The sequence below is a fragment of the Callithrix jacchus genome, chromosome 5, assembly GCF_049354715.1.
Source record: "Callithrix jacchus isolate 240 chromosome 5, calJac240_pri, whole genome shotgun sequence".
Taxonomy (NCBI): domain Eukaryota; kingdom Metazoa; phylum Chordata; class Mammalia; order Primates; family Cebidae; genus Callithrix; species Callithrix jacchus.
The window spans coordinates 73,842,913-73,870,611 of NC_133506.1; the positions used below are offsets into that span (position 1 = coordinate 73,842,913).

The window sequence follows — 27,699 nt, forward strand, 5'->3', positions numbered from 1 at the left end:
AACTCACCCCACCGGAGTGAGACCACATCAGTTGGTTCGCTGGCATCCCTCCCTCCATTGTGTTAACACAGTGAAACCCTCTGAGGGAGGCCTCTGTCCTGCCAGGCCCAACTAAACCTGCTGTTCATGGTCTCTGCCCCTGCCTGGCCTCTGTCTGCAACTGGAGAGGGCAGAGGAGAAATGGGAGACTCTCAGAGTAGCACAGTGCTTCTCAGATGGGGGTGATTTTGCGCCCAGTACACATTTTGCAACATCTGGAGTGGTTTTGTATTGTTTTGACTTGGGGATGTGTCACTGGCCTCTGGTGGGTAGAGACTAGAGATGAGCTAAACATCCCACAATGCACAGGAAAGCCCCCACAGCAAAGAATCATCCCATCCAAAATGTCAGTGTTTACCAGGAAAGGGAGATAGAAAAAAGAAAGAGGCCAGGCGCAGTGGCTCACGCCTATAATCCCAGGACTTTGGGAGGCTGAGGTGACCAGATCATGAGGTCAGGAGTTCGAGACCAGCCTGCCTAGCATGGTGAAACACTATATCTACTAAAAATACAAAAATTGGCTGCATGTGGCAGCAGGCACCTGTAATCCCAGCTACTTGGGAGGCTGAGGCAGAATTCCTTGAACCTGGGAGGAGGTTGCAGTGAGATGAGATCATACCACTGCACTCCACCTGCTGACAGAGTAAGATTCCATCTCAAAAAAAAAAAAAAAAAAAGAAAAGAAAATGTCAGAGCCTTGTTGTTGAGAAACCCTGGCTTTTGGTGCCCTGCTTATTAGGAGTGTTTGGTTTGGGAATGGAATGTGGGACATGGAACATGAGAAGAGAGGCCTGTCGCCAACCACAAGTCCCATTCTGAGTGCCTAGACCTGCCAGGGATCTCAGCCCTTACCTAGCCCGGGGTTTTTCAAACGGGGTACCTCGAGGCTCCAGGGTAAGTGTTCTCAACCAGCTGCATATCAGAGCCACCTAGGCAGCCTTAAAACCACCCGTGCTTCAGCCTCATCTCCAAAGATTCTAGAATAAGTGGTCTTATGTGGGGCCTTCGTTAGTGCAACCTACAGCCAGGGTTGGAATCATTGTTCTGGGGTACCCAGAGAGGCCCTAACGATGGAAAGAACTCCTACCCCTTCCATAAGAGTACCTCTCCCTTTTCCCCCAATATTTAAAAAAAATTTTAAAATTATTATTATTATTTTTGAGATGGAGTATCACCCTGTCGCCCCGGCTGGAGTGCAGTAGTGCATCTCTGCTCACTGCAACCTCTGCCTCCCAGGTTCAAGCAATTCTCCTGCTTCAGCATCCCGAGTAGCTGGGATTACAGCTGCCCACCACTATGCCCGGCTAATTTTTGTATGCTTAGTAGAGACGTGGTTTTGCCATGTTGGCCAGGCTGGTCTCAAACTCCTGACCTCAGGGGAACCACCCAGCTTGGCCTCCCAAAGTGCTGGGATTACAGGCATGAGCCACTGAGCCCAGTTTATTATTATTATTATTATTTTGAGACAGAGTCTCACTCTTGTTGCCCAGGCTGGAGTGCAGTGATGCGATCTCAGCTCACTACAACCTCTGCCTCCTGGGTTCAAGTGATTCTCCTACCTCAGCCTCCCTAGTAGCTGGGATTATGACACCCACCACCACACCCGGCTAATTTTTGTATTTTAGTCGAGATGCAGTTTCACCATGTTGTCGAACTCCTGACCGCAGAAGATCTGCCTGCCTCTGCCTCCCAGAGTGCTGAGATTACAGGCATGAGCCACTGCACTCAGCCTATTTTTTAAATTAAAAAAATATATATTTTAAGAGACAGGGTTTTCACTATGTTAACCACACTGGTCTCAAGCTCCCGGCCTCAAGCTGTCCTCTTGCCTCAGTCTCTCAAATTGTTGGGATTACAGGCATGAGCCACTGCATTCAGCCAAGTACCTCTCTATTTGTTTTATACATTCCATTTCAATCCCCTCATGTAACACATGAAAAAAATGAGACCCAGAGATCATGTAAGATCATATGACTTGTCCAAGATCATACAACTCATTCATTCATTCATCTGACAAAAACTTAGTGAGTATCCACCCACTAAGAAGGGATGGGAAGCCACACTTCCTGACTGCTCTGGACTGCAATAGCTGCCTGTGACCACCCTTGCTGTCCTCTCTTTCCAGGTTCAACCTTTTGGAGCTGTCCTTGTTTGCATAGACAATATTCGGGAGGTCAACCAGTCCTGCCCATTTTCTCCCCTCCCCTCCCCTCCCCTTCTTCCCTTCTTCCCTTCTTCCCTTCTTCCCTTCTTCCCTTTCCTTCATTTTTTTTTTTTTTTTTTTTTTTGACAGAGTCTGGCTTTGTTGACCAGGCTGGAGTGCAGTGGCTCAATCTTGGCTCACTGCAACCTCTGCCTCTTGGGTTCAAGCGATTCTCCAGCTTCAACCTTCCCAGTAGCTGAGATTACCTGTGTGTGCCACCACACCTGGCTAATTTTTGTATTTTTAGTAGAGACAGAGTTTCACCATGTTGGCCAGACTGGTCTTGAACTGGCCTCAAGCGATCCGCCTGCCTTGGCCTCCCAAAGTGCTGGGATTACAGCCATAAGCCACTGTGCCTGGCCAGGAGGTCAAGCAGTCCTGCCGATTTTTCAGTGGTCTCTATCCTGTCTGTCCCAACCTCCCATAGCCCTCAGCCCACCCAGAACCCTTTCACAATGGACCCCAGTCTCCCGGAGGCACCATCTGACTACCTGCTCCCCTGAATGCACCTCACCCTCAGTGGCCATGTTGACTTTCCTAAAAACTCCACACTGCTCACAACCTCCAGCCCAGCATCAAATGATGATTAAAAATTTGGGCTTTTGCCAGGTGCGGTGGCTCACACCTATAATCCCAGCACTTTGGGTGGCTGAGGCGGGTGGATCACGAGGTCAAGAGATCGAGACCATCCTGATCAACATGGTGAAACACCGTCTCTACTAAAAATGCAAAAATTAGCTGGGTGTGGTGGCATTTGCCTATAGTCCCAGCTACTCGGGAGGCTGAGGCAAGAGAACTGCTTGAACCCAGGAGGCAGAGGTTTCGGTGAGCCGAGATCGTGCCATTGCACTCCAGCCTGGGCAACAAGAGCGAAACTCCGTCTCAAAAAAAAAATGGGGCTTTTGGCTGGGTGTGGTGGCTCATGCCTATAATCTCAACCCTTTGGGAGGCCGAGGCAGGTGGTTCATGAGGTCAGGAGACCAAGACCAGACTGACCAACATGGTAAAACCTTCCTCTACTAAAAATACAAATATTAACTGGGTGTGGTGGCACATGCCTGTAATCCCAGCTACGCAGGAGACTGAGGCAGGAGAATTGCTTGAACCCAGGAGGCAGAGGTTGTAGTAAGTCAAGATCACGCCATTGCACTCCAGCCTGGGGGACACAGGAAGACTCTGTCTCAAAAAAAAAAAAAAAAAGAGCTGGGTGTGATGGTGCATGCCTGTAGTCCCAGCTACTCAGGAGGCTGAGGTGGGAAGACTGCTTGAGCCCAGGAAGTTGAAGCTGCAGTGAGCTGAGATCACACCACTGCACTCCAGCTTGGATGGCAGAGTGAGACCCTGTCTCAAAGAAAGAAAGAAACACAAACTCCACCAACCTCCCATGCCACATGCTCATGAAGAGCTTACTAGGGGAATGTATATCACAAGGGTTCAGAGAAGGAGCTGGGGTTGTCACAGACACACCCTGGAGTCTGCCATGTGCCAAACACTGTGGACACAAAGATTAAAAAAAACATTAGATGGCCAGGCGTGGTGGCTCATGCCTCTAATCTCAGCACTTTGGGAGCCCAAGGCAGACGTATCACCTGAGGTCAAGAGTTTGACATCAGCCTCACCAACATGGTGAAAGCCCGCCTCTAAGAATACAAAAATTAGCCAGGTGTGGTGGCATGCGCCTGTAATCCCAGCTACTCGGGAGGTTGAGGCAGGAGAACTGCTTGAACCTAGGAGGTGGAGGTTACAGAGAGCTGAGATTGTACCACTGCACTCCAGCCTGGGTGATGGAGCAAGACTCTGTCCCAAAGACACCAAAAAACCGGTGGGCTCATAGGGCAGTGCATAGTCTGGAGGGAAGATGGGTAAAGAAATGCCACCACCTTGATGTGACACAGTTGAAGGATGTCTAGAGAAGGGACACCTCCAGGGGCTCAGAGGATTTTCAGAAGAGGTTGTGTCTGAGCAAAAAGAGAACGGCATCCCAGTTATAAGGACAAGTCTGGGCAACAAGAGAGGAAAAAGCAGGAAGTGTTTGGGCAGCTACAGGTGATTCAGTATGGCTGTGGGGGTGCGTTGGGTGAGCAGTGCTGAGAAAGCCACAGGGACACGTGGGGGCCAGATTCCAGGAAGTATTACACTTCCAGGTAGATCATTTGCTACTGATGAGAAGTGTACATGTGGGAACAGTGGGAAGAGAATGTTCAGGATACAGTTGGCGCTGCCATGAAGCTCCACAGAGGTCACAAGAGGGGTGACAGGCTCAGGAAGGAAGGTGAACTTGAATATGGGGAATCGGAGATACCCGGGGGCATTCAAGTAGAGATTCCAGGTAGGGCTGCCTTTGGACAGCTCTGGCCTGAGGAGCAGATAGAACAAGTAGGAGCTGCTGATGGAGATCCTTGAATGTCAGGAAAAATAGAGGCCAGGTCTGTAGTCTGCAGTCAAGGAAGAGCTAGGGTATGTCTTTTTTTTTGAGACAGAGTCTTGCTCTGGTGCCCAGGATGGAGTGCAATGGTGTGATCTTGGCTCACTACAACCTCTGCCTCCTGGGTTCAAGTGATTCTTCTGCCTCACCCTCCAGAGTAGCTGGGACTACAGGCACACACCACCATGCCCAGCTAATTTTTGTATTTTTAGTAGAAACAGGGTTTCACCATGTTGGCCAGGATGATCTCAATACCTTTACCTCGTTATCTGCCTCGCTCGGCCTTCCAAAGTCCAAAGTGCTGGGATTACAGGCGTAAGCCACTGAGCCTGGACTTTTTCTTTCTTTTTTTTTTGAGATAGTCTTGCTTTATTGCCCAGGCTGGAGTACAATGGCATGATCTTGGCTCACTGTCACCTCCACCTCACAGGTTCAAGTGATTCTCCTGCCTCCACCTCCCGAGTAGCTGGGACTGTGGGTGCATACCACCAGATCTGGCTGATTTTTATATTTTCAGTAGACACACACTTGTGCCATTTTTGCCAGGCTAGCCTCGAACTCCTGACCTCAGGTGATCTGCCAGTCTTGGCCTCCCAAAGTGCTGGGATTACAGGCATGAACCACTGTGCCCTGCTGGGCATGTCTTTAAGTAAGAGATTATAACAGCTAATGCTGAATGAGTGCCAATATAGGTGGGACACAGTCTCAAGCATTTTATTTTTTTTTATTTATTTATTTATTTATTTATTTATTTATTTATTTATTGAGACAGGGCCTCACTCTGTAGCCCAGGCTGGAGTGCAGTGGCTTGATCTTAGGTGCAATCACAGCTCACTGCAGCCTTGGCCTCCCCGGCTGAAGCAATCCTCCTACCTCAGCCTCCCAAGTAGCTGGGACTATATACACTTGTCACCACACCTGGCTATTTTGCAAATTTTTATAGAGACTATCTCACTATGCTGCCCAGTCTGGTCTTGAACTCCTGAGCTCAAGTGATCCGCCCACCTTGGCCTCCCAAAATTTTGGGATTATAAGCATGAGCCACAGTGCCAGGCTTGTGTTTCTTTCTGTGCACATAAAGCCAACCCACTGGAGTATGGTCTGCAGGGCTGGTTTTTCTGAACACCTCTCAAACAAGGGAGGCTGCTGTGGTTGCAGAAACGTTTCGTTTTGTTTTCTTTTTTTGAGATGGAGTCTCTGTCGCCAAGCTGGAGTACAGTGGCATGATCTCGACTCACTGCAACCTCCACCTCCGGAGTTCAAGCGATTCTCCTGCCTCAGCCTCCCAAGTGGCTGGGATTACAGGCGCCCACTACCACGTCCAGCTAATTTTTGTATTTTGTTTTTAGTAGAGATGGGGTTTCACCATGTTGGCCAAGATGGACTTAATATCTTGACCTTGTGATCTGCCCGCCTCGGCCTCCCAAAGTACTGGGATTACAGGTATGAGCCACTGTGCCCAGCCAGAAATGTTTTTAAATGGCCCCCAAATCCTCTCTGACCTGCCTTCCATGGAGAGGTGGGTTCTATGGATCCTTCCCTTGAATCTGGGCTCTGTGTCTGGTAGACCAATAGAATGTGGCAGAAGTGACACTGTGCCACTTTCTGGGTCCACGCCTTAAGGAAATGGCACCTTCCACTTTCTGTCACTTGGGGCATTCACTCTGGAACCTAATCTCCATCTCTGAGGAGGCTTAGGCTCCAAGGGGTCAGAGCCAAATGCCAGCATCTCCTGCCACACATATAAGAGATATTACAGCCCCAGATGTCCAGTTACCCCCAGAGTTTTATTTTTTTCTGCTAAGACCCCAGATATTGTGAAGCAGAGATTATCCCCACAGCGTCCTGCTGGAATTCGGACTCACAAAGTTCAGGGGCATAATCAAATGGTGTTTTTTATGCCACCAGGTTTTTTGTTTGGTTGGTTTTTGTTTTTGCTTTTGTTTTTGTTTTTTGAGATGGAGTCTCACTCTGTCACCCAGGCTGGAGTGCAGTGGCACGATTTCGGCTCACTGTAACCTCTGCCTCCTGGATTTGAGCGATTCTTCTGCCTCAGCCTCCTGAGTAGCTGGGATTACAGGCACCTGCTACTACACCTGGCTAATTTTTGTATTTTTAGTAGAGATGAGGTTTCACCATGTTGGCCAGGCTGGTCTCAAACTCCTGATCTCAGGTAATTTGCCCACCTTGGTCTCCCAAAGTGCTGGGATTACAGGCATGAGCCATCACACCCAGCTGCCACTAGGTATTATTCCTTCAAAACAGATAACTGGTGCAGTGGAACAGGAAAAGGAACCTAGGACTTGGCACCAAATGTTTTGGGTTTATGACATGGGTGGCGGGTCTATCCTAGCCATGTGCACCAGGGACATTACTTCAAGAATCTGAGCCTCAGTTCACCTACCTGCAAAATAGAGTTAATGATGCCTAATGGTCATGGAGACAGCGTGTCAGACAGTCTACGCATTTTATGCACTGTATTAGTTATGTGTAGCCATGTAACACATTTTTCTAAAACTCAGGGGCCTAAAGCAATATCCATTATCTCACAGTGTCTGTGGATTAGAAATATGGGGCTGAGAGTGGTGGCTTATGTCTATAATGTCAGCACTTTGAGAGGTCAAGGTGGGAGGATTGCTTGAGGCCAGGAGTTCAAGGCCAGCCTGGGCAACGGAGCAAGACTCCATCTCAAAAAAAAAAAAAAGGCCAGGTGCAGTGGCTCACGCCTGTAATCCCAGCACTTTGGGAGGCTGAGGTAGGCAGATTGCCTGAGGTCAGGAGTTCGAGACTAGCCTGGCCAACAGGGTAAAATCCTGTCTCTACTAAAAATATACAAAAAAAAAATTAGCTGGATGTGGTGGCACATGCCTGTAATCCCAGCTACTCAGGAGGCTGAGGCCGGAGAATCACTTGAACCTGGGAAGTGGAGGTTGCAGTGAGCCAGGATCATGCCATTGCATTCCAGCCTGGGTAACAGGAGCTAAATTCCATCTTAGAGAAAAAAAAAATTAGCCAGGCATGGTGGTGTGCACTTGTAGTCCCAGGTACTTGGAAGTGTGAGGCAGAAAGATCACTTGAGCCTGGGAGGTCGAGGCCTCAGTGTACCATGATTGTGCCATTACACATTAGCCTGAGAGACAGAGTGAGACCCCGTGTCTAAAAAAAGAAAAAAATAGAAATTTGGGAGCAGCTTCACTGGGTGGTTCTGGCTCAGGGCCTCACACGATGGTGTATCCAAGATGTTAGTCAGGGCCGCAGAAATGTAAGGGTTGATGGGGCTGGAGGATCAGGTTCCCAGATGGGCACACTTGTATGCCTGGTATGTTAGTGTTGGCTGTTAGCAGGATGCCTCAGTTCCTTGACACATGGAGCTCTCTCCATAGGGCTGCTTGAATGTCCTTTTTTTTGTGTGTGTGTGTGTGTGTGAGATGGAGTCTCGCTCTGTCGCCCAGGCTGGAATGCAGTGGCATGATCTTGGCTCACTGCAACCTCTACCTCCTGGGTTCAAGTGATTCTCCTGCCTCAGCCTCCCAAGTCGTTAGAATTAAAGGCATGTGCACCACACTCGGCTAATTTTTTATATCTTTAGTAGAGACAGGATTTCACCATGTTGGCCAGGCTGGTCTTGAACCCCTGACCTTGTACCTCCAGGGTTCAACTTTGGAGCTAAGGCAATTCTCCTGTCTTAGCCCCAAAGTAGCTGTGATTACAGGCACCCGCCATTACACCTGGCTAATTTTTGTATTTTTAGTAGAGACGGGTTTCACCATGTTGGTCAGGCTGGTCTTAAACTCCCAACCTCAAGTGATCTGCCCATGTTGACCTCCCAGAGTGCTGGGATTACAGGTGTGAGCCACCGTGCCCAGCCTTGAATGTCCTCTTGACATGGTGGCTGGCTTTCCCCAGAGGGAGTGATCAAGAGAGCCAGGCAGAAGCCATGCTGCCTTATACGACTTGTCTCAGAAGTCACACACTATCCCTTCTGGGGATCCCATTGGTTACACTGATGAGCCCCATTCATTGTGGGAAGGGACTGTACTACAGTAGGAATACCTGGAGGGGAGCTGCAGCAGCAGCCACTTTGGAGGCTGGCTACCGCACAGGTGGACACAGTTACTTCTCCAATAACCCCATAAGGTAGCTACTCTTAATAGACGTATCTTGTAGATGAGGAAACAGATAGAAATGTGAAGTAACTTGTTCAGATTTACAGTCTTTTTTTTTTCTTTGAGACAGAGTCTCGCTCTGTCGCCAGGCTGGAGTGTAGTGGCTCGATCTTGGCACACTGCAACCTCCCCCTCCCAGGTTCAAGTTATTCTCCTGCCTCAGCCTCCTGAGTAGGTGGGATTACAGGTGCCCACCACCATGCCTGGCTGATTTTTTTTTTTTGGCATTTCTAGTAGAGATGGGGTTTCACCATGATGGCCAGGGTGATCTCGAACTCCTGACTTCGTGATCCATCTGACTTGGCCTTCCAAAGTGCTGTGATTACAGGCGTGAGCCACCGTTGCCTGGCCTGGAGCTCTTAATTTCAAACCTCTCCTTTGCTTCACCCGATTCAGATGGCTCTGTCTCACCCATTCGTTCAGCAAACGTTGTTGAGCACTTAGCACGTAAGTCAGGCGAGAGACTGAACATGGCAGACGTAGTAATGCCCAGGCAAGATGAAGTCCTTGTCTACCTGCAGCTAAGAGTCTAGCAGGGGAGACAAGTTACTGGCACATTCTACAGAGTGATAAGTGCAATGACGGGAAGGCATGGGGGTCTTGGGGTGCAGAGGAAGACACAAACCAGTCAGGGATAGGTGTCTTTTTTTTTTTTTTTTTTGAGGGGGGAACAAAGTCTCACTCTGTCCCCCAGGCTGAATTGCAGTGGCCACAATCTCATGATCTCAGCTCACTGCAACCTCCACCTCCCAGGTTCAAGCGATTCTCCTGCCTCAGCCTCCTAAGTAGCTGGGATTACAGGCACCTGCCACCACGCCTGGCTACTTTTTGTATTTTTAGTAGAGACGGGGTTTTGCCATTTTGGCCAGGCTAGTCTTGAACTTCTGACCTCAGGTGATCCGCCCACCTCGACCTCCCAAAGTGCTGGGATTACAGGCGCAAGGCACCGCACCCAGCCAAGGATAGGTGTCTTGCACTTAGTAGGTGAGACAAGAGTAGGCCAGACTGGGAAGATTTTTCCCAGCAGAGAGAACAGTCATGCAGAGGCTCAGGGGAGAGGGATCCAAGACGCTGAGAAATTTCCCGTTGAGAGCCTGGCTTGGGGGAGGTGGAAGTGGTAGAGCTCAGTGATGTCAGGATCAGGGCAGGGAGGGAGAAGCTAAGGAGGTACTAATGTGGTCCCTCATTGGCATGGAAAAGCCTTTGCACAGGAATTGGCCTCACTCAACCTGTAAGTCTCCCATTCCACCCCCATCCAAGGCGGTGAGGGGCAGCCAGGCAGCTCAGTATCCTCTCTGCTTATCTTCCCCTGTGGGGGAAGAATTGGCCCTGCTGCTGTGAATGTGGTTATCATTCCGGGATGCAGAGCCTGCAGGGCAGGGCAGAGGTTAGGGAAGCACAGTTGGAGTGGGTGGTGCCTCATCTGTGTCTCCAGGTTTAAGTGTTAATGGGTGCTGCATCCCAGCCTGGAGGAGGTGCTCCCTAATGGCCTTTAGGGTGGCCAGACTGTGCTTCCCCCACATCCCATCCTCTTTATGGACAAACGTGGGGATGACAGAAACAAGTCCAAAAGTAAGAAATAGGCCAGGCTAGGTGGCTCACGCCTGTAATCCTAGCACTTTGGGAGGCTGAGGTGGGTGGATCATTTGAGGTCAGGAATTCAAGACCGACCTGGCCAAGATGGTGAAACCTCGTCTGTACTAAAAATACAAAAAAAATTAGCTGGGCGTGGTGGCAGACACTTGTAGTCCCAGCTATTTGGGAGGCTGAGGCAGGAGAATCGCTTGAACTTGGGAGGTAGAGGGTGCAGAGAGCTGAGATCGAGCCACTGCACTCTAGCCTGGGTGACCGAGACTCTGTCTCACACACACACACACACACACACACACACACAAAAGTAAGAAATAGGGAGGAAGGGAGAAATAAAAAGGCTTCTAAGCCAGGCCTGGGGGCTCACACCTGTAATCCCAGCACTTTGGGAGGCCTGCCTCGGCAGGTGGATCAACTGAGGTCAGGAGTTCAAGACCGGCCTGGCTGCCTGGCTAACACGGCAAAACTCCATCTCTACTAAAAATACCAAAAAAATTAGCCCAGCCTCTACCCTGTGGAGTCACAGAACCTGTATCAGGGATGACCGATGTGCAGAAACAATTATAGTGTGAGGAGTGGCCCCGGTTGGAGAGCAAAAGAAACCAAGAAAACAATACCAAAAAACAGCATTACGAAGATTTTCCTATCCCACGTAGGATGCACACAGGGATTGTACCCGGGCACAGATCCCTGGCGGCAGCCTGTATCACTGTGTCTAACTTGGCTTCAAGGCAACTCCACCAACCTTTGTTAAATAAGGCTCCAGGCCCCTGGGTACCGGCTGCCCGCTCACAAGTTCCCTTACACACACCTGACCCCTCCCTTCCCCCACATCATAAGCAAGGAGGAAGAAGACCCGAGGCTGGGAAACACTGTGATAGCAGGTGGGATCCAACATCCCACATGTTTACCAAGATGGGGAGGGTTTTCCCCTCCAAGAGACCCTTGGACAGTAGCTGCTATGTTCACACATCCTTCCTTGGGAGAGGGGCAGACTAGATGTCCTAAGACTGGCAGCTTCCTCTCTGGGACCCCAGAGGAAAGTGGGAGAAATGCTCCTCCCTGGGGCCTTCTTGAAGGTCCTGAACTGAGTCCCATTGGGCACAGGCCAGGCAACAATGTGCAGGTCCCTGGGTTCTGCAGAGCTTACTGAACATGGGAGACGTAGTAATGCCCAGGCAAGATGAAGTCCTTGTCTACCTGCAGCTAAGAGTCTAGCAGAGGAGACAAGTTACTGGCACATTCTACAGAGTGATGAGTGCAATGACGGGAAGGTATGGGGTCTTAGGGTGCAGAGGAAGACACAAACCAGTCAGGGATAGGTGTCTTTTTTTTTTGAGGGGGGACAGAGTGAGACTGTCCCCCAGGCTGAATTGCAGTGGCCACAATCTCACGATCTCAGCTTACTGCAACCTCCACCTCCCAGGTTCAAGCGATTCTCCTGCCTCAGCCTCCTAAGTAGCTGAGGAGAGCTTACATGGAGGGCAGGCATTATGCTGGAATGAAGCCCAGGTGTGTCAATGATGGGGCAGTGTGCCCTGAGGCATGGAATGCTGTCTGTGATCAACAGCAGTTTCCACTGTAGACTCTTTCTAGGCTGGGGCTTGTTTTCTGTACCAACATCAACATCTCTCTTCCCTGGCCCCATTCCAGGCTTCATTAAGCAAAGACTGCTAGGAAGTTCTGGACCCCCTGCCAGAGGGCAGGAACTATGTCCTGTTTAGCCTTTATTCCCCGTGCCTGGACAGGACAGCTCTATAGGGCGCTTATTCACTTAAGGGGTGGGGTCCTGGTTGAGAGGCGAAGGATTTGGCAAGAGAGGGCATGGGGGACAGAGACAGAGGAGCAAAGTCTGGGGAGGGGTGGGAAGTCCTTGGGAGAAGCGTGGAAAGATACAAAGGAAGGCGAGCAGAGGACAAGGAAAGGGGGCTTCTCACCTTCCGGATGATCTGGCTTGGAGGAGGGAGGGGCCGCCAGCCGCCCTTGCAACCGTCACCTTGCCCCACCACGGAACTCGGGGTGCGGCCCTCGGCAGCCCTGGGCCAGCCGCCAGGTCCCCGCCCTCCGCAGGATTTACTCCTGTCCCACCTTCTTTAGCCCAGGCAGCCTGGGAGGTTCCGCAGTCGCCGCTTCCGCCTTGGCCAGGTGAGGGTCTGCACCGAGCAGGGGCAGGGGCTGGCGAGGGTGGAGGAGTAGCCATCTCTGGAGGCGAGTCTGTGGGGTACTGGGCCTGTCCCCTTCTCCCGCGTCCTTCCCTCCCGAAGCTGTGCTTCCTCCTGTCTCCCTTCTCCCACACTCTCCCCTTCCCACCAGGTGCATAGGGCCTTGTACCCATGGTCCCCCAGGGTCCTGGGCTTTCTCCTTCCCCACCCAACCCCTGCTGGAACTGGGTTCTGAGCCCACCTGCGTGTTTCCAACTAGCCCCAGCCTTGGTCCTCTTCTTCCTCCTTGCTTATACCGTAGGGGAAGGGAGGGCTCCAGGTGTGTGTCAGGGAAAGTGTGAGCAGGCTGCCAGTAACCAGAGGCCCTGAGCGTTATTTAATAAAGGTTGGTGGAGTTGCCTTGAAGCCAAGTTAGACAGAGTGATTCAGGTTGCCGCCAGGGATCTGTACCTGGGGCTGAGCTCAGGTGGGTGTGAGACTGTGTACCTGATAGCCTCAGTGCCTCCGCAGGCAGCACCTAAGCCTAGCAGCCATCACCATACCTGATTTGATTTCAAATGTGACTGCCTCCAGTGGAGGAGAGGCATTACCCTGGACCTCTTTTGGCTTGAGGAGCCCTATGCCCCATAGCTCAGGTCTGTGTGCCCGCTCTACCTCGACATCTTGTGTGTTGTCTTCATATTTTAGCCAAGTGGGGCGGTGTATCTAGGTGTTTGGAGGCCGTGAACTGCCGTGTCCCATGCATGTGACACAGATGTACAAGGAACATCTCATGGAAGGACATGAATGTGCACTGTGTGTGGCAGTCAGCCTGGGCGTTTTGTGGCTGCATGCTGGAATGCCTCAGCATTAAGCGGACATGTATCTGTAGTCTCAGGCGTGTTTTGCAGCATATCTGTAGGTCTCAGTATGTGTGTGTGTGGCTGTGTGTGGGAGGTAATGTACCTTCATGTGTGTACATGCTCTACCTATATGTCGGAGATACAGTGTGGTTGGCATATCTGGGCATCTCCAGTGTGTGTAGTAGGCAAACATGTCTCATGTTGGAGGAAGGGCGGTGTCTCAGGTGTGTGTGAGTGAGTGTGTGCCACTGTGTAGCTCAGGTCTAAAAGAGCAGTATTTCTGGGTGCGTGATGTGCCATGCTATCTCCAAGTCAGGAGGGGAACATACCTGGAGTCTGTAGTGGGAGCAGGCAGTATACTAAAATTGCAGGTGTGAGCTGGACAGGTTACTCAGCGGTGAGGGGACAGAGTACCCAGATGCTGTGGGCATGAGGAACATTCTACCTGGGGTTTGTGTGTGTGAGTGGCAGGGATCCTGGCTGTCTCTGCTGTGTCCCTACCTCTGTACCTGAGTGTTTCTGATGACTTACAGGTGGAGCTGGAGACCTGGTCTCTCTAGGGCCTACCCTGGGTGGAACAGCTAAAGGAGAGTGCTGCCACCCTTAGGGACTCCTCCTCCAGACATGCTTCCTGAGGCTGGCTCCCTGTGGCTACTAAAGCTGCTCCGGGACATCCAGCTGGCCCAGTTTTACTGGCCCATCCTTGAGGAGCTTAATGTCACTCGGCCAGAGCACTTCGACTTTGTCAAGCCTGAAGACCTGGACAGCATTGGCATGGGCCGGCCTGGTGAGCAACCCCTGCCCCAGACCCTGTTCTCTCTGTCCACAGCCTATCAGTTGCCTCCCCCCACCACAACCCTCTCCCAGCCCTTTTCTTCCCTGTAAATCTCTCTGCACTGTTCCCCACCCCCACTTCCACCCCAGCCCTGATTCTGGCCTCCCACAGCCCAGCGCAGACTGTCGGAAGCTCTAAAGAGGCTACGATCCGGGCCTAAGTCTAAGAACTGGGTCTACAAGGTGTGTGTTGTGGGTGGGGCAGCCTGGGCCTGGGAATGGGGGGGCTTGAGGGGCAGGGAGGGGATGCAGGGCTCTACATACTGGATTTCCCACCCCTGTTTCAGATCCTTGGAGGTTTAGCCCCTGAGCACAAGGAGCCCACCCTGCCCTCGCAGGGCCCACCGCACGTCCCTGAGCCAGAGGGGGGACTCAAGTGTCTGATCCCAGAGGGTGCTGTGTGCAGAAGGGAGCTGCTGGGCTCCGGCTGCTTTGGGGTGGTGCACCGAGGGCTGTGGACGCTGCCCAGCGGCAAGAGTGTGAGTGACCGGGGCGGGGGGGGTGGGGGGGGAGCCTGCATCATCCAGGCCAGCTGTCCCCTGTGTTCTACATGCCCACAATTCCTGAAGGCACTTCCCCCAACCTCCAGGTCCCAGTGGCTGTCAAGTCCCTCCGGGTAGGTCCTGAAGGCCCGGTGGGTGCAGAGCTGGGGGACTTCCTGCGAGAGGTATCGGTCATGATGAACTTGGAGCACCCGCACGTGCTGCGTCTGCACGGCCTGATACTGGGCCAGCCTCTGCAGATGGTGAGCAGGTCCAGCCACTGCTTCCCCGAGAGCCGTGCGGCACGAGCGTGGGCGGCCAGAATCCTGTGGGTCCAACTGACGCGGCACGGTGCTCCCTCCCACAGGTGATGGAGCTGGCGCCACTGGGCTCCCTACACGCGCGCCTAACAGCCCCGGCCCCGACACCCCCACTGCCTGTGGCCCTACTCTTCCTCTTCCTGCGGCAGCTGGCGGGGGCCATGGCCTACCTGGGGGCCCGGGGGCTGGTGCACCGGGACCTCGCTACGCGCAACCTGCTGCTGGCGTCGACGAGCACCATCAAGGTGGCGGACTTCGGGCTGGTGCGGCCTCTGAGCGGCGCCCGGGGCCGCTACGTCATGGGCGGGCCCCGCCCCATCCCCTACGCCTGGTGAGCACGGACCGCGGGGGTCGTCCGGCTCCCAGCAGGGCGGATGGGGAGGGCAGCACCTGAGGGAGATCGGAGGGGGCCGGGCTTCTGAGGCAGGCTGGGACAAGAGGGGTTATCCTCGGAAAAGGGGACTTCTGTGGACGATGGGAGCACTCTGGGGTGCTCCGTGGAAGGTGAGCGCCAAGGAGCACGTGTCCGGCCCCCTTCAACTCCACTTCCTTCTGCAGGTGTGCCCCAGAGAGCCTGCGCCACGGAGCCTTCTCGTCTGCCTCGGACGTGTGGATGTTTGGGGTGACGCTGTGGGAGATGTTCTCAGGCGGCGAGGAACCCTGGGCCGGGGTCCCACCGTACCTCATCCTGCAGCGGCTGGAGGACAGAGCCCGGCTGCCTAGGCCCCCTCTCTGCTCCAGGACCCTCTACTCCCTTGCCTTGCGCTGCTGGGCCCCCCACCCTGCTGACCGGCCTAGCTTTACCCACGTGGAAGGCCTGCTGCAAGAGGTGGGGACCCCCTCCCTCACCAGATACACAGTCTCTCTTCCCTCCATTTGCCTTTCCAGAGTGCCATGCAAAGACTGATGTATCCAGATGCTTGTGCTGGGCTCTGGGATTCAGCTCTGAGCAAAACAGATGCAGTCCCGACCTGCAGGGAGCTCAGAATTCAGGGGAGGCAGCTTGAGGCTACAGAGATGGAGGCTGAAAGGCTGGGGTCTGTGTCTGGGCCAGAAAAGGGCCATAGAGGAGACAGCGGTCAGTTGCAGTGGGTGTTGACAGGCAGAGGAAGAGAAACTCTCTGCATGGGAGGGGGAAATAGAAGTAATGAGGCCACAGAGTGAGCAAGAGCTGTGTCATGGAGGGCTTTGCAAGGTGTGTTAAGCTAACGTGTAGAGCAATTGACCTGTGCGGGACGCTGCACTGTCCGCTCTACGTGAGCGCTATGCAGATTCACTCATTTAGTTCCCTCAACCACTGGATGAGGTTATTATTATTATTACTGAGACAGAGTCTCACTTTGTCACCCTAGCTGAAGTGCAGTGGTGGGATCTCAGCTCACTGCAAACTCCACCTCCCGGGTTCAAGCGATTTTCCTGCCTCCTGAGTAGCTGGGGCTACAGGCGCCTGCCACCACACCCAGCTAATTTTTGTATTTTTAGTAGAGATGGGGTTTCACCATGTTGGCCAGGCTGGTCTCGAACTCCTGACCTCAAATGATCCACCCGCCCTAGCCTCCCAAAGTGTTGGGATTACAGGCATGAACCACTGTGCCCCGCCTGGATGAGGTAATTATTATTATCTCCATGTTTTTGATGGGCAATTGAGGCACTGACTGTTTAAGTGACTTGCCTAAAGTCACACAATACATGGAGGAGTTGGGATTTGAGCCCGTCGATTTGACTTCAGAGCTGTTCCCTAAGTTGCTACACTCTACTGCTAAAGTTTAGTCTTCACTCTGAAGGTATTTGGGAGCCATGGAAGCCTACTGAACAGGGCAGTGACAAGCTGCTCTGCCGATTACAACACTGGGTGGTGCAGGAATGGATTAGAGGGCTGATGACAAGGATGGGAGACCAGGTAGGCAACAGTGACTGTGAAGCAGAGAAAGATGAGGAGGTCTGGATGAGGGTAGAGGCAGTGGGGCTGCAGAGGAGTGGAAATTTCCCAGAGGGGCTTGGGAGGAATCTGATGGGCCTGGATGTGGAGTGAAAGCAGAGTATGGGGTGACGCTCCTGTCAGTCCCCCTAGGTAGAGCCAAGGCCCTCCTCTCTTGCTCCCTGAGACCTGTTTGTCATGGGATCCAGGTCTGCCTCCCTCACTGAATTACAACTGGGGGACAGGGAGAGTCCCACCCTGGGCCTAGCACAGGCGACATACAGAGCGGGGCTCTTCTTTATTCCTGCTCCCATTATGACCTTTCTGACTCAGGCCACAAGCCCAGCCACCCTTTCCTCCTGTCTCCACAGGCCTGGCCTACAGAAGGATGCTGTGTGAGGGATGTCACAGAGCCAGGTGCCCTGAGGATGGAGCCTGGTGACCCCATCACAGTCATCGAGGGCAGGTAACAGCCCCATGCCTCCCAAGCATCCCCAAGAGGATTCCCTCCCAACCTTCCTGATTCCCGATCCCGTCTCTGCTTCTCTCCAGCTCCTTGACTCCTGATCTTCTGTCTCTTCTCCTCTCCCCACTGGGCCCTGAATGCTCCAGCATGGTCCTGGCCTCCCTGCTGGAGCCACTGCTGGCCCATAGAGTCCTATTGCATTAGGGAAAAGGCTTCCCTTCCTCCAGGCAGATGAAGCTCCAAGGCACATAGCCTAGTGAGCTGAATGTGGGCCAGGGCCCAGCCCTAACTCCTGCCCCTGTTCCCATCCTATTTACCAGCTCCTCTTTCCACAGCCCTGACTCCACAATCTGGAAGGGCCAGAATGGTCGCACCTTCAAAGTGGGCAGCTTCCCAGCCTCCGCAGTGACTCTGGCAGATGCAGGGGGCTTGCCAGCCACCCGTCCAGTCCACAGAGGCACCCCTGCCCGGGGAGATCAACACCCAGGAAGCATAGATGGGTGAGGACCTGAAAGGGTGGGGGACAGGGGTGGGCTGGGAGAACTGACAAAGTCTAGGGACTTCTCTGGAAGGGAAGCTTGGGGACAGGACCAGAGTGAAGCTGCAGCCTCCTCCCTGGGCTCTGGGTCTCCTGGGTTCCCCCATGAGTTTTTTTGGTGGGGGGAAGGGATATTGACCTGTGGGATGGAGAGGGTTGGTGTGGAGGAAGAACTGGATCTCTCTCCGACAGAGACAGAAAGAAGGCAAATCTTTGGGATGTGCCTCCAGCACGGGGCCAGAGAAGAAATGTGCCCCTTGAAAGGATGAAAGGTGGGTGTGGTGGAACTCCAGGGTCTCTGAGGAGATCAAACCAGCCCTTCAATTCTGACCCTCTGCCCTGAATCCGTGCCTTTGCATCTATTATTTCCTTCCTCTGAATTCTGTCTGCTGGCATCCTAGATGGACTGAAATCTTCAAAGATAGGAAGCCCTCTTGCTTTTCCTACTGAAGAACACCTCCACACTCTGGGCCCTCCACCTAGGCCTTGGTGGCACCTCTGTCCTATTGGCCTACCTGACACATGAACCACCCAAGGACAGGGCTGGCTAGCTAATCTGCAAGTGCTTGCGAACCCATCCAGCCCAGCACAGATGAAGACAGAGAGTGGGCTGGGCGCGGCAGCTCATGCCTGTAATCCCAGCACTTTGGGAGGCCAAGGTGGACGGATGGCTTGAGTCCAGGAATTTGAGACTAGCCTGGGCAACATGGCCAAACCCTGTCTCCACAAAAATACAAAAATTAGCCAGGTGTGGTGGCAGGCACCTGTGGACCCAGCTACTTAGGAGGCTGAGGTGGGAGGATCACTTGAGCCCGGGAGGCAGAGGCTGCAGCAAGCCGAGATCAAGTTGTTTCTTTTTCAACTGTGCAGGCATTTCCAGGAGTCTGGAGTCAGTTCTGTCCCTGGGTCCTCACCCCACAGGGGGTGGTTCAAGCCCCCCTGAAATTCGACAAGCCAGAGCTGTACCCCAGGGACCCCCAGGCCTGCGTCCACGCCCACCTTTATCCTCTAGCTCTCCTCAGCCCAGTCAGCCCCCTAGGGAGCGGCTTCCCTGGCCCAAAAGAAAACCCCCGCACAATCACCTCATGGGAGCGCCTGGAGCTAGCAAAGCCGCTGTCCTCTCTGGAGGCCTCTTGCCCGATCCTGAGTTGCAGAGGAAGATTATGGAGGTGAGGTCTCACTGAAATGGCCTGGTGTCCAGAAAGGGCTACAGGCAGGGGCAGGGGCCTGAGTGAGGCTTTGTCTGTCACAGGTGGAACTGAGTGTGCATGGAGTCACCCACCAGGAGTGCCAGGCAGCACTGGGAGCCACCAGGGGAGATGTGGTTTCAGCCATCCAGAACCTCAAGGTAAAGCCAGCCCTGGCCAGGTGTGGTGGCTCATGTCTGTAATCCCAGCACTTTGGGAGGCCTAGGAAGGCAGATCACCTGAGTCAGGATTTCAAGATCAGCCTGGCCAATATGGTGAAACCCTGTCTCTACTGAAAATACAAAAAATTAGCTGGTAGCCTGTAATCCCAGCTACTCAGGAGGCTGAGGCAGGAGAATTGCTTGAACCTGCAGTGAGTCCAGATCGCACCACGGCACTCCACCCTGGCAGAGAAGACTGAAACTGAGTCTTAAAAAAAAAAAAGCCAGCCCCTTCTCTTGGGGTCCCTTCTCTCCTGCCCCTGCCACCTGGCAGTCAGCTGCAGCCCACCCTCCTGCTTCCACAGGTAGACCAGCTCTTCCACCTGAGTAGCCGGTCCAGGGCTGACTGCCGGCGCATCCTAGAGCATTACCAGTGGGACCTCTCAGCTGCCAGTCGCTATGTCCTGGCCAGGCCCTGAGCTCGCTTCTGTGGGCATGGACATCAGCATGAAAAGTCTAGGCCCCTGAGGGCCTAGCCATGTGGGACCAAGCAGAACCAGAACAAGGTCCTGACGGGGGTAGACTTTCCACCTGGGGAGGTCCCACCTGCGATAGACATGTGGGGGAGGAGCCCAGGGTTGGGTGCTGGGAAATGTCTCCTCCCTCCCATGCTCCTTGGCCTCTGAAGGCTGAAGCTCTTTTGGCTGGGCCAAGAAGGGTCTAGCCTGCCCACTGCATTCTCAAACAAGAGGACAACTTGGAGGAAAAGAGCTACTATACATCACATCCAGAGGAAGCTTCTACTCGCTAGAGAGGATGATCAAGGGGCCACACTGGACCATGCGAACAGCCATCCTGAACTGCCATCAGCTACCGCACTAGACTGTGGGGCAGCCATCTTGGATGATGAAGCCGCCATATTGACTTGGGGTATGAGACCCAAACTCTATTCGTTTGGTCCAGGGCCATGGTGGGTGATGACGACTGCTCTCTTGCACTCAAGGACATTTGATGTTGGTACTATGGATCATGAGACGGGCCAGCCCCTGCCCCAGCCCTCACATTCCCCTTTGTTTTTCCTGGCACCAACTCCTTCTACCCTCCCCTATTACATACATCTTCCAATGTCCAAAAAGTTACAAAGTTTATATGAATGTAACATATAAAGATGCAGCCTTTTTCCTAGGGCAAGGGAAGGAAGGGCGGTTAAATAAGGCACAGGAAGCGCAGCAAGCACCAGCTGAGGGCAGGGCCCTAGTGGGAGAAGAAGTTGGCACTGGGGTCCCCCTGCAGCTATTGTTGGGGAGGTGGAGACCCCATCGAGTGCCATGGTCTGAGGCTGAACTAATTGGCTGAGCAGATGTGGGGTGGGGGTGGCTATGTCCACCGTCTTTGGTGCAGTTTGCCTTTCCCCACCCCAGCCCTCTTATAAAACCCGAGAGTCCTGGGTTCCAGAGGCCTCTGGAGCAGAGGCCCTGAAAGGGGGTGGGAGGGATTATGTAGGGAAAGTTTGACAGCTGTTATACCTGTGTGCTGAGGGACTGCTGGGACAATGGTGGGAGGTAGCAGGAGAAGGGCTGCCCCTCTTTGGGGACCACAGGGGCAGGAGGCCAGGGAGTAGGGTAGGGATGGGGGCCACCTTCTGTCCCCTGCAGTGTACATCGAGGAAAGGGGCTGCCTAGATGAGGGCCAGGGCAGGTGACCATCTGGAGTTCTGGCTGAGGCGATGGTCTCCTCACACCATGGTGACCTCTAACTGGTGATGGCAGAGGGCCCAGCACCTCCTCGCTTCTCGAAGAACATGTAGTCCTAAGAGGAGGCCACAGTCAACAGGAGATCAGGCAGGGCCAGCCTAGCTCGGCTGTGACAGGCCAGCTCTGGAACCTCGACCCCCCCTCCAACATCTATCCCTGACCTTCCCCTAGCAAGAGGCCAGGAAATGCATAAAGCTTCAAGTGATGGCAAAGGACAGGCAGGAGCTGGGGGCAGGACAGCCAACTCACAATGAGGAATGTGGCTCCCAGCAGCACAGCCTTCACCCTCACATCCAAGTCCAGTGGGAACTGTAGGCCAAAGTCATCTGCATCCGTGAGGGCTTCTCGGACCAGGCCCCCCCACTGCTTGCTGATGCGGCCCACACTGCGGGATTCATCCCGTGTCTTCACCTGTCAGTGGGGAGGGAGGAATGAGCCAACCGAGGAGTAGGCAGCCAGTCTCACCTGCCTCCGGTCTCACTCCCACAGTCGCATGTATGAATTTGCAGGCTCTACACTCAGTGAATCTTCCCTTCTAGAGGTCACCCAGTGATCGCTTTCCCAACTGGTTCCCATCACCAAGTATGACAGCTAGGGAAACTGAGGCACTGTAGAAGACGCTGTAAGTCTCTAACCAAAATCAAGATTCAGACTCAGATCTGCTGCTATCCAAAGGTGATGCATGACCTAACTGAATATCAGTGGTGGGAGAAATGGAAGCATGATCTCATCCAACCCACTTAGGGTATAGCTGTTTGCTAACTGCTTTGGTTCCCAATGCCCCTGCCACCCACAATTGGCACAGTTTGTGTCCTGCACAAAGTACCCTGGACAAAAGGGCAAGGAAAGCTACCTGAATCCTGGCTGTACTTCACCAGCCAAGAAGGCTCCTAGAAGGCTGTGTCTATCCCAAAGAGTGCCTTCTCTCTAATCTGCAAAGTAGGGGAGGGCCTTGTCCAGCACTGCATGAGAGCCTCATCTAGAGGGGATACATGCCTCTCTACTGTAAAGAGGGGCAGCAGTCAGTAGGTTTTGAGGACCACAATTTCCACTGGCTTTTCTGAGCCACACAGCAACAGGCCCTGCTGATGTGGGTAGTTACTGCCCATTACTTCCTGGTCCTTTTCTGGTGCTCATTCTCCAGTGACTACAACTGGAGTGATTTCCTTTTGTGTCACTGCCATCCCCTTCCTGCACTGTCCTATAGCTCTGGGGCATTTCCTGCCTTGCTTCTAAGGGTACAGCCGCAAGTATGGACCGTTTATGTGAAAGGGACACTGGCCCTGTGAGAACCCTACAGCCTATAAATTCCCACCCAGAGATCACAGTTATTAGTTCTTATTCCCAACTGGTTCCCATCACAGAATCTCCCTTTGGCTACCAAGGTGACTCGTTTTTTTCAAAGTAGCCTTAGATAGGTACCTCATTAGAAGCGTTGGAAAGTCTATGAGATTATACCTGTTGTTTCTCCCTTACCTGCACAAGGAAGTATCCTTTAAAGAACTCAAGGGTCAGGCCAGGCACAGTGGCTCATGCCTGTAATCCCAGCACTTTGGGAGGCAGAGACGGGCAGATCACAAGGTCAGGAGTCCGAGACCAGCCTGGCCAGCATGCTGAAACCCTGTCTCTACTAAAAATAAAAATAAAAAAAATTAGCCAGGCACAGTGGTGCATGCCTATAATCCCAGCTACTTGGGAGGTTGAGGCAGGAGAATTGCTTGAACCTGGGAGGCGGAGATTGCAGTGAGCCGAGATTGTGCCACTGCACTCTAGCCTGGGTGACAGAGCGAGACTCCATCTCAAAAAAAAAAAAAAAAAACACCTCAAGGGTCTGTGGAGTGCCTGTCTTCTAGAATCCAAGGTGCTTCCCGAGGCCTCACTCTGAAATTCTCACCACTTGGGATCTCCAGTTCCAGGATGGTGACAGGGATGCATAGTGAGAAGGACAGACCTGGATTTCAGAATGGAAGGGCCATTTGGATTCTACTTTAGCAGGGCAAGCCACAGGATGTTAACATGTTAAAATTGTGCTTGTGGCTGGGCGTTATGGCTCATGCCTGTAATCCTAGCACTTTGGGAGGCCGAGGTGGGTGGATCACCTGAGGTCAAGAGCTCGAGACCAGCCTGGCCAACATGGTGAAAACCCTGTCTCTACTAAAAATACAAAAATTAGTTGGGCATGGTGGCCGGTGCCTGTAATCCCAGCTACTCAGGAGGCTGAGGCAGAAGAATCACTTGACCCCAGGAAGCAGAGGTTGCAGTGAGCCAATATTGCCCTGCTGTACTCCAGCCTGGGCAATGAGAATGAAACTCTGTCTTAAAAAAAATCGTGCTTGCTCCAGGGCTTGGGCTCACGAACTCATACACAGCAGCCACATGGGCCCAGCCCACACAGACTTAATCATCCTTCACCCTAAATCCAGGCTGGTGTTAGATTTTTTTTTCCTACCCATCTCAGGGCCATGTGTAATAATCAGCATTGCTCCTTAAGATGAAATCCTCCTTGTTATGCTTATAAAAGGGGGATTTTATAGCACAGGGCCATCCTATTTCCAAATGGAGGAATGCTGGAAATGTGGTAGGAGTGACAGTGGATTTGGATTGATGAGCTCAGGGTCTTGACCTTAGTGTTAACCATCCTGCCTCATGGGTTCATGAAGGTCCCAAGAATCTCTAGGTATCCCTGATACCTCAAAGTTGGTGTCTGTGCCACAGCCACAGGTCCAGCAGGGCCCCACCACTCGTAAGACTGTCTGGCGATCGGCATCCTGGATGGAGAACTTGGGGAGGAAGGGATGCCAGGTCTGTACCACGTGGCCGATAGTGGTGCCTGGTGGAGCCTGGACTTCCATCTGGAGTGGGAAGCAGACAGGATCACTGTTCAGGCAGGGTCTCTATCATCCAGCTCTATCGTCTGTCTACTTGGCCCTCTCACTCAACCTCTCATCCCCATCTGCCCACTCCCACCTGAGCCAGGTCTTATCTCAGGCGGATCTCATCATTGGCCCGCCCCACCAAGGCCCGCCCTCCGGGCCCCATCCCTCCCGCCCACCTCCTGGAGGCCACAGGGGCAGCAGCTGCAGCCACAGTGCAGCGGGCGTAGCAAACGCAGCACCTCACGGTCCCCGGAGTCAGCCAGGCGGACACGCAGCGGCCGGCGGGCACCACAGCACAGACGGGCGCAGCAGTTGCTCTCTTCGGCTGCCTGACCCAGGGGCTGCTCGGCCCCAGAGCGCAGTTCATACCGGTTACAGGTCTCCCAGCCTAGGAACGCTGCCAGGGGTGACACGGGGAGACTTATAGATCCTTGAGCGCCCAGGAGCCCACCATCCGGCCACCATCACGAGGTCCAACCTCCTACTCCTTCCACTTACTTTCCACTCGCTCAGCCTTCTGATGAATCAAAATCTGATCAATCTGGGAAAGAAGGGCGGTGCGCACATCAGCCGGCCCATCTGGAAGCCCAGGTCCCCTCCCAGTCATCCTCCTTCCCTCCCTCGCTCCCGCCCTCCGTCGCTCCCTCCCACTCACCTGCACCAGGAATTCGAGGCCAGAAGGCACCCCTGGCACTGGCAAGAAGGGGGCAGCAGATCCCGAGGCCACGGGGCCGGGCGAGGGGAAGAGGGCAAAGCCGGGAGCTGGGGCAGGTACCTGGGCGGGCACTGGCGCCTGCCCGGGCCCAGGATGTAGCGCCGGCTCTGGGTACCCAGTGGTCACAGGGTAGGGAGGTGGGGGCGAAGGGGCGTAGCCTTTGGGGGGCAAGTAGCCTGTAAAGGGGTGGGGGCAGGATAGATTAGAAAGGGCTCCGAGGCCTCATCGCCTTATTCCTCAGCCCATGGACCCCGAGGCTCAGGGGAAACGTGGTGGGAAGAGGCAGAGAAAGATGGGGCAGGGGAGCAGGGTGGAGGTTCCCCGGAAGGAAGGAAGGGGCCCCACCCAGCCAGTCCGAGCACATTCCGGGAGGATGTGTTCGCACCCGGCTCCCAAGTCCGTGTGGGGATAACGGAGACCCCTGGCCTTGCGCGCACTTACCTGCCATGGGAGAAGGTTGGGATTTTCGGGATGTTGGTGTCTGGGTGGCTTAGTTCTGGAAGCGAAGGCAAACTCTGAGACAGCCAGACAGACATAGAAACAGACACAGGCAAACGCGGAGAGGCAGCTGCTCCCGGCGCCGGCCCAGTATCTCTAGGGCGGCGCCTCTGACTCGGGGAGAAACCCAAAGTGTCAGTGGCCGGAGCTGGGTACCTAGGACCCTGGATTCCCTACGGGGCCCCAGAACCGCCCCCTCCCTTTGTTCTCCCATTCTGCGGAGGCAGCTGTGGGCGGACGGCAGGCCAGATGGACCCGCGATCAGACCGACGGCCCCACCCAGAGGACGGTCTCCCTGATCCCTCTGTGCCCCCGCTCACCTGGAGCCCCCAGAACAGCCCGGTGCCTAGCACTCTGCGGTTCACCAGCGCTGGCGGAGGCGGGCCCGGGTTCGGACCCCGGCCCCGCCCCGCGACCCGCCGGGCCCGCCCTCTCCTGGGCAGCGCGTCTGCGTCGAGAGGAAGGAGGCCTCCAGCTGCCCAGGGAAGCCGAGCTTGTGCTTCGTTCCTCGGCAGTCGCCCCGCGTTCCCGCCCCTTCCGCTCGGACTGCAGAAGCCGGGAGAGTAGGAGCGCCTGCAGAGGGCGGCGGCTGGGCCGGGGCCGGCGGGCTTGCGTGCTCAGCGCCCTTAGTGGGAGGCGAGGGTGGCCCGCACCGCGCTGGCCCCTGGGCTCCTCCTCCCAAGGGCGGTCGGGCCACGCTGACGCAGCGAAACACCCTTCACTCTCACTCCTTGGCTTCCAGGACTGGCTCCCGGCTCCCCTTCTGCCTCCCAGGGGCGACCTCACCCTCTTCCCTCCCTGACGCAGCGGTGATCCACACGGGCACCTCTCAGCTACAGCACTTCCTGCAGGTGCCCCAGCCACGCGGGTGACAGGCCGCCAAACGATGTCAGTGAGCGTGCTCAGGGCGCCCAGGGGGCCAGAGAAGGAAGCGCAGTCAGGAAAGAACCCCGAGAGGAGTCTCTTCGACTGGATCCTGAGCCAGGGCCAGTCCTGGCCTTGGTCAAGAGATGAGTTTAGAGAGGGAGTGCAGTCCACGGATATGGGGGTGCCATGTGGAAGCTGGGATTTGGCCCCACGGGCAGCAAGAAGCCCACCGACAGAGAAGGTCATGTGTGTTTTAGAAAAATCGTGACAGAACGCAGTGGCTTACGCCTGTAACCAGCACTTTGGGAGGCCCAGGCAGGCAGATCACCTGAGGTCTGGAGTTTGAGACCAGCCTGACCAACACAGATAAATCACGTCTCTACTAAAAATACAAAATTAGCCGGGCATCGTGGTGCATGCCTATAATCCCAGCTACTCGGGAAGCTGAGGCAGGAGAATCACTTGAACCCAGGAGGCAGAGGTTGTGGTGAGCCGAGATCACGCCATTGCACTCCAGTCTGGGCAACAAGAGCAAAACTCTGTCTCAAAAATAATAAAAATTAAAAAATAATAAATACAAAAATTAGCCAGGCCTGGTGGCAGGCGCCTGTAGTCCCAGCTACTCCGGAGGCTGAGGCAGGAGAATCTCTTGAACCTGCAAGGCGCAGGTTGCAGTGAGCTGAGATCGTGCCATTGCACTCCAACCTGGGCAACGAGAGCAAAACTCCATCTCAAAATAAATAAATAAAAGAGGGCAAGCTAGGAAGGCATCACTAAGAAGGCAATAGTTGAGCAAGAACCTAAAGGAGGTGAGGGACCAAGCTGTGCAGATGACTTGTTAAGTGTTTCAGGCAAAGGGAACAGCAGGGACAAAGGTCCTGAGGCAGAAGACCCACAAGGCTGGAATGGAGTTAATGAGGGGAAGGTTAGAGAGATCACAGGAGGCCAGATGAAGATGCCCTCTGAGAGGAAGGATGGACATGTAGTCAGAGCACTGGACTGGAAGGTAGGAGCCTGGGGACCCAGCCTTGGTTCTGCCACTGGACCTTTAGGTCACTGGTTTTTCTGTTTTTCTTGAAAAACAAAAACACTGTCAGCGAGGCTGGAGTGCAGTGGTGTGATCTTGGCTCACTACAACCTCTACCTCCCAGACTCAAGCAATTCTTCTGCCTCAGCTGCCCAAGCAGCTGGGACTACCACCACCATGCCCAGCTCATTTTTGTATTTTTAGTGGAAAAGGGGTTGTTGGCCAGGCTGGTCTCAAACTCTTGGTCTCAAGTGATCCTCCCACCTTGGCCTCCCAAAGTGCTGGGATTACAGGTGTGAGCCACTGTACCTAGCCCCTTTGGGCCACTCTGGAGTTCCCCTCTGAGGCCTTATTTATTTATTTACTGAGACAGAGTCTTGGTCTGTTGCCCAGGCTAGAGTGCAGTGGCATGATCTCCACTCATAACTTCTGCTTCCCTGTCAAGGCATCCTCCCACCTCAGCCTCCCGAGTAGCTGGGAAGACAGGCGTGTGCCAACAGGCCCAGCTAATTTTTGTATTTTTTGTAGAGATGAGGTTTGGCCATGTTGCGCAGGCCGGTCTTGAACTCCTGGGCTCCAGTGATCCACCTGCCTCAGCCGCCCAAAGTGCTGAGAGATTACAGGTGTGA

At 53.9% G+C, this 27,699-nt stretch overlaps 2 protein-coding genes across 17 annotated transcripts; one reads left to right on the plus strand and one right to left on the minus strand.

Moving 5' to 3' along the window:
* The first annotated feature begins 12,542 nt into the window (after nt 1-12,542).
* On the plus strand, nt 12,543-20,394 carry TNK1 (tyrosine kinase non receptor 1). 3 transcript variants are annotated; one of them, XM_035299840.3, is made up of 13 exons: nt 12,543-12,568; nt 13,961-14,214; nt 14,374-14,444; nt 14,549-14,740; nt 14,851-15,006; nt 15,111-15,394; nt 15,622-15,892; nt 17,353-17,447; nt 17,783-17,947; nt 18,178-18,257; nt 18,856-19,154; nt 19,238-19,333; nt 19,699-20,394. In XM_035299840.3, the coding sequence occupies exons 2-13, from the start codon at nt 14,052-14,054 to the stop codon at nt 19,810-19,812; spliced, it is 1,986 nt and encodes a 661-aa protein (XP_035155731.1). In that variant the 5' UTR covers nt 12,543-12,568; nt 13,961-14,051; the 3' UTR covers nt 19,813-20,394. The 3 variants fall into 3 exon arrangements, with proteins under 3 accessions (XP_035155731.1, XP_035155732.1, XP_078229029.1); XM_035299841.3 differs by lacking the exon at nt 18,856-19,154 and having other exon boundaries at nt 19,699-19,853; XM_078372903.1 differs by lacking the exons at nt 18,856-19,154; nt 19,699-20,394 and having other exon boundaries at nt 19,238-19,527.
* A 66-nt stretch (nt 20,395-20,460) lies between these two features.
* Nucleotides 20,461-26,620, minus strand: PLSCR3 (phospholipid scramblase 3). Of its 14 annotated transcripts, none has more exons than XM_078372909.1 (8): nt 25,497-25,557; nt 25,120-25,174; nt 24,619-24,854; nt 24,462-24,504; nt 24,203-24,360; nt 23,778-23,939; nt 21,337-21,498; nt 20,461-21,142 (listed from the first exon to the last, which is right to left on the minus strand). In XM_078372909.1, exons 2-8 carry the CDS (start codon nt 25,124-25,126, stop codon nt 21,086-21,088), a joined length of 825 nt encoding a protein of 274 aa, XP_078229035.1. In that variant the 5' UTR covers nt 25,127-25,174; nt 25,497-25,557; the 3' UTR covers nt 20,461-21,085. The 14 variants fall into 14 exon arrangements, with proteins under 14 accessions (XP_078229035.1, XP_035155740.1, XP_078229036.1 ...); XM_035299849.3 differs by having other exon boundaries at nt 24,140-24,360; XM_078372910.1 differs by having other exon boundaries at nt 25,120-25,193.
* Between the last annotated feature and the right edge of the window lie 1,079 nt (nt 26,621-27,699).

Excerpts from the sequence above, each read along its gene's own strand:
- TNK1 (XM_035299840.3), top strand. The coding sequence starts at position 14,052 with ATGCTTCCTGAGGCTGGCTCCCTGTGGCTACTAAAGCTGCTCCGGGAC. Across the intron at positions 15,893-17,352 it reads TGGAAGGCCTGCTGCAAGAG|GCCTGGCCTACAGAAGGATG; the intron begins GTGGGGACCCCC and ends CTGTCTCCACAG. Across the intron at positions 18,258-18,855 it reads GCCCCTTGAAAGGATGAAAG|GCATTTCCAGGAGTCTGGAG; the intron begins GTGGGTGTGGTG and ends TCAACTGTGCAG.
- PLSCR3 (XM_035299844.3), bottom strand. The coding sequence starts at position 26,289 with ATGACCTTCTCTGTCGGTGGGCTTCTTGCTGCCCGTGGGGCCAAATCC. Across the intron at positions 24,361-24,461 it reads GAAGGCTGAGCGAGTGGAAA|CGTTCCTAGGCTGGGAGACC; the intron begins GTAAGTGGAAGG and ends CACCCCTGGCAG. Across the intron at positions 21,499-23,777 it reads GCACAGACACCAACTTTGAG|GTGAAGACACGGGATGAATC; the intron begins GTATCAGGGATA and ends CCCCACTGACAG.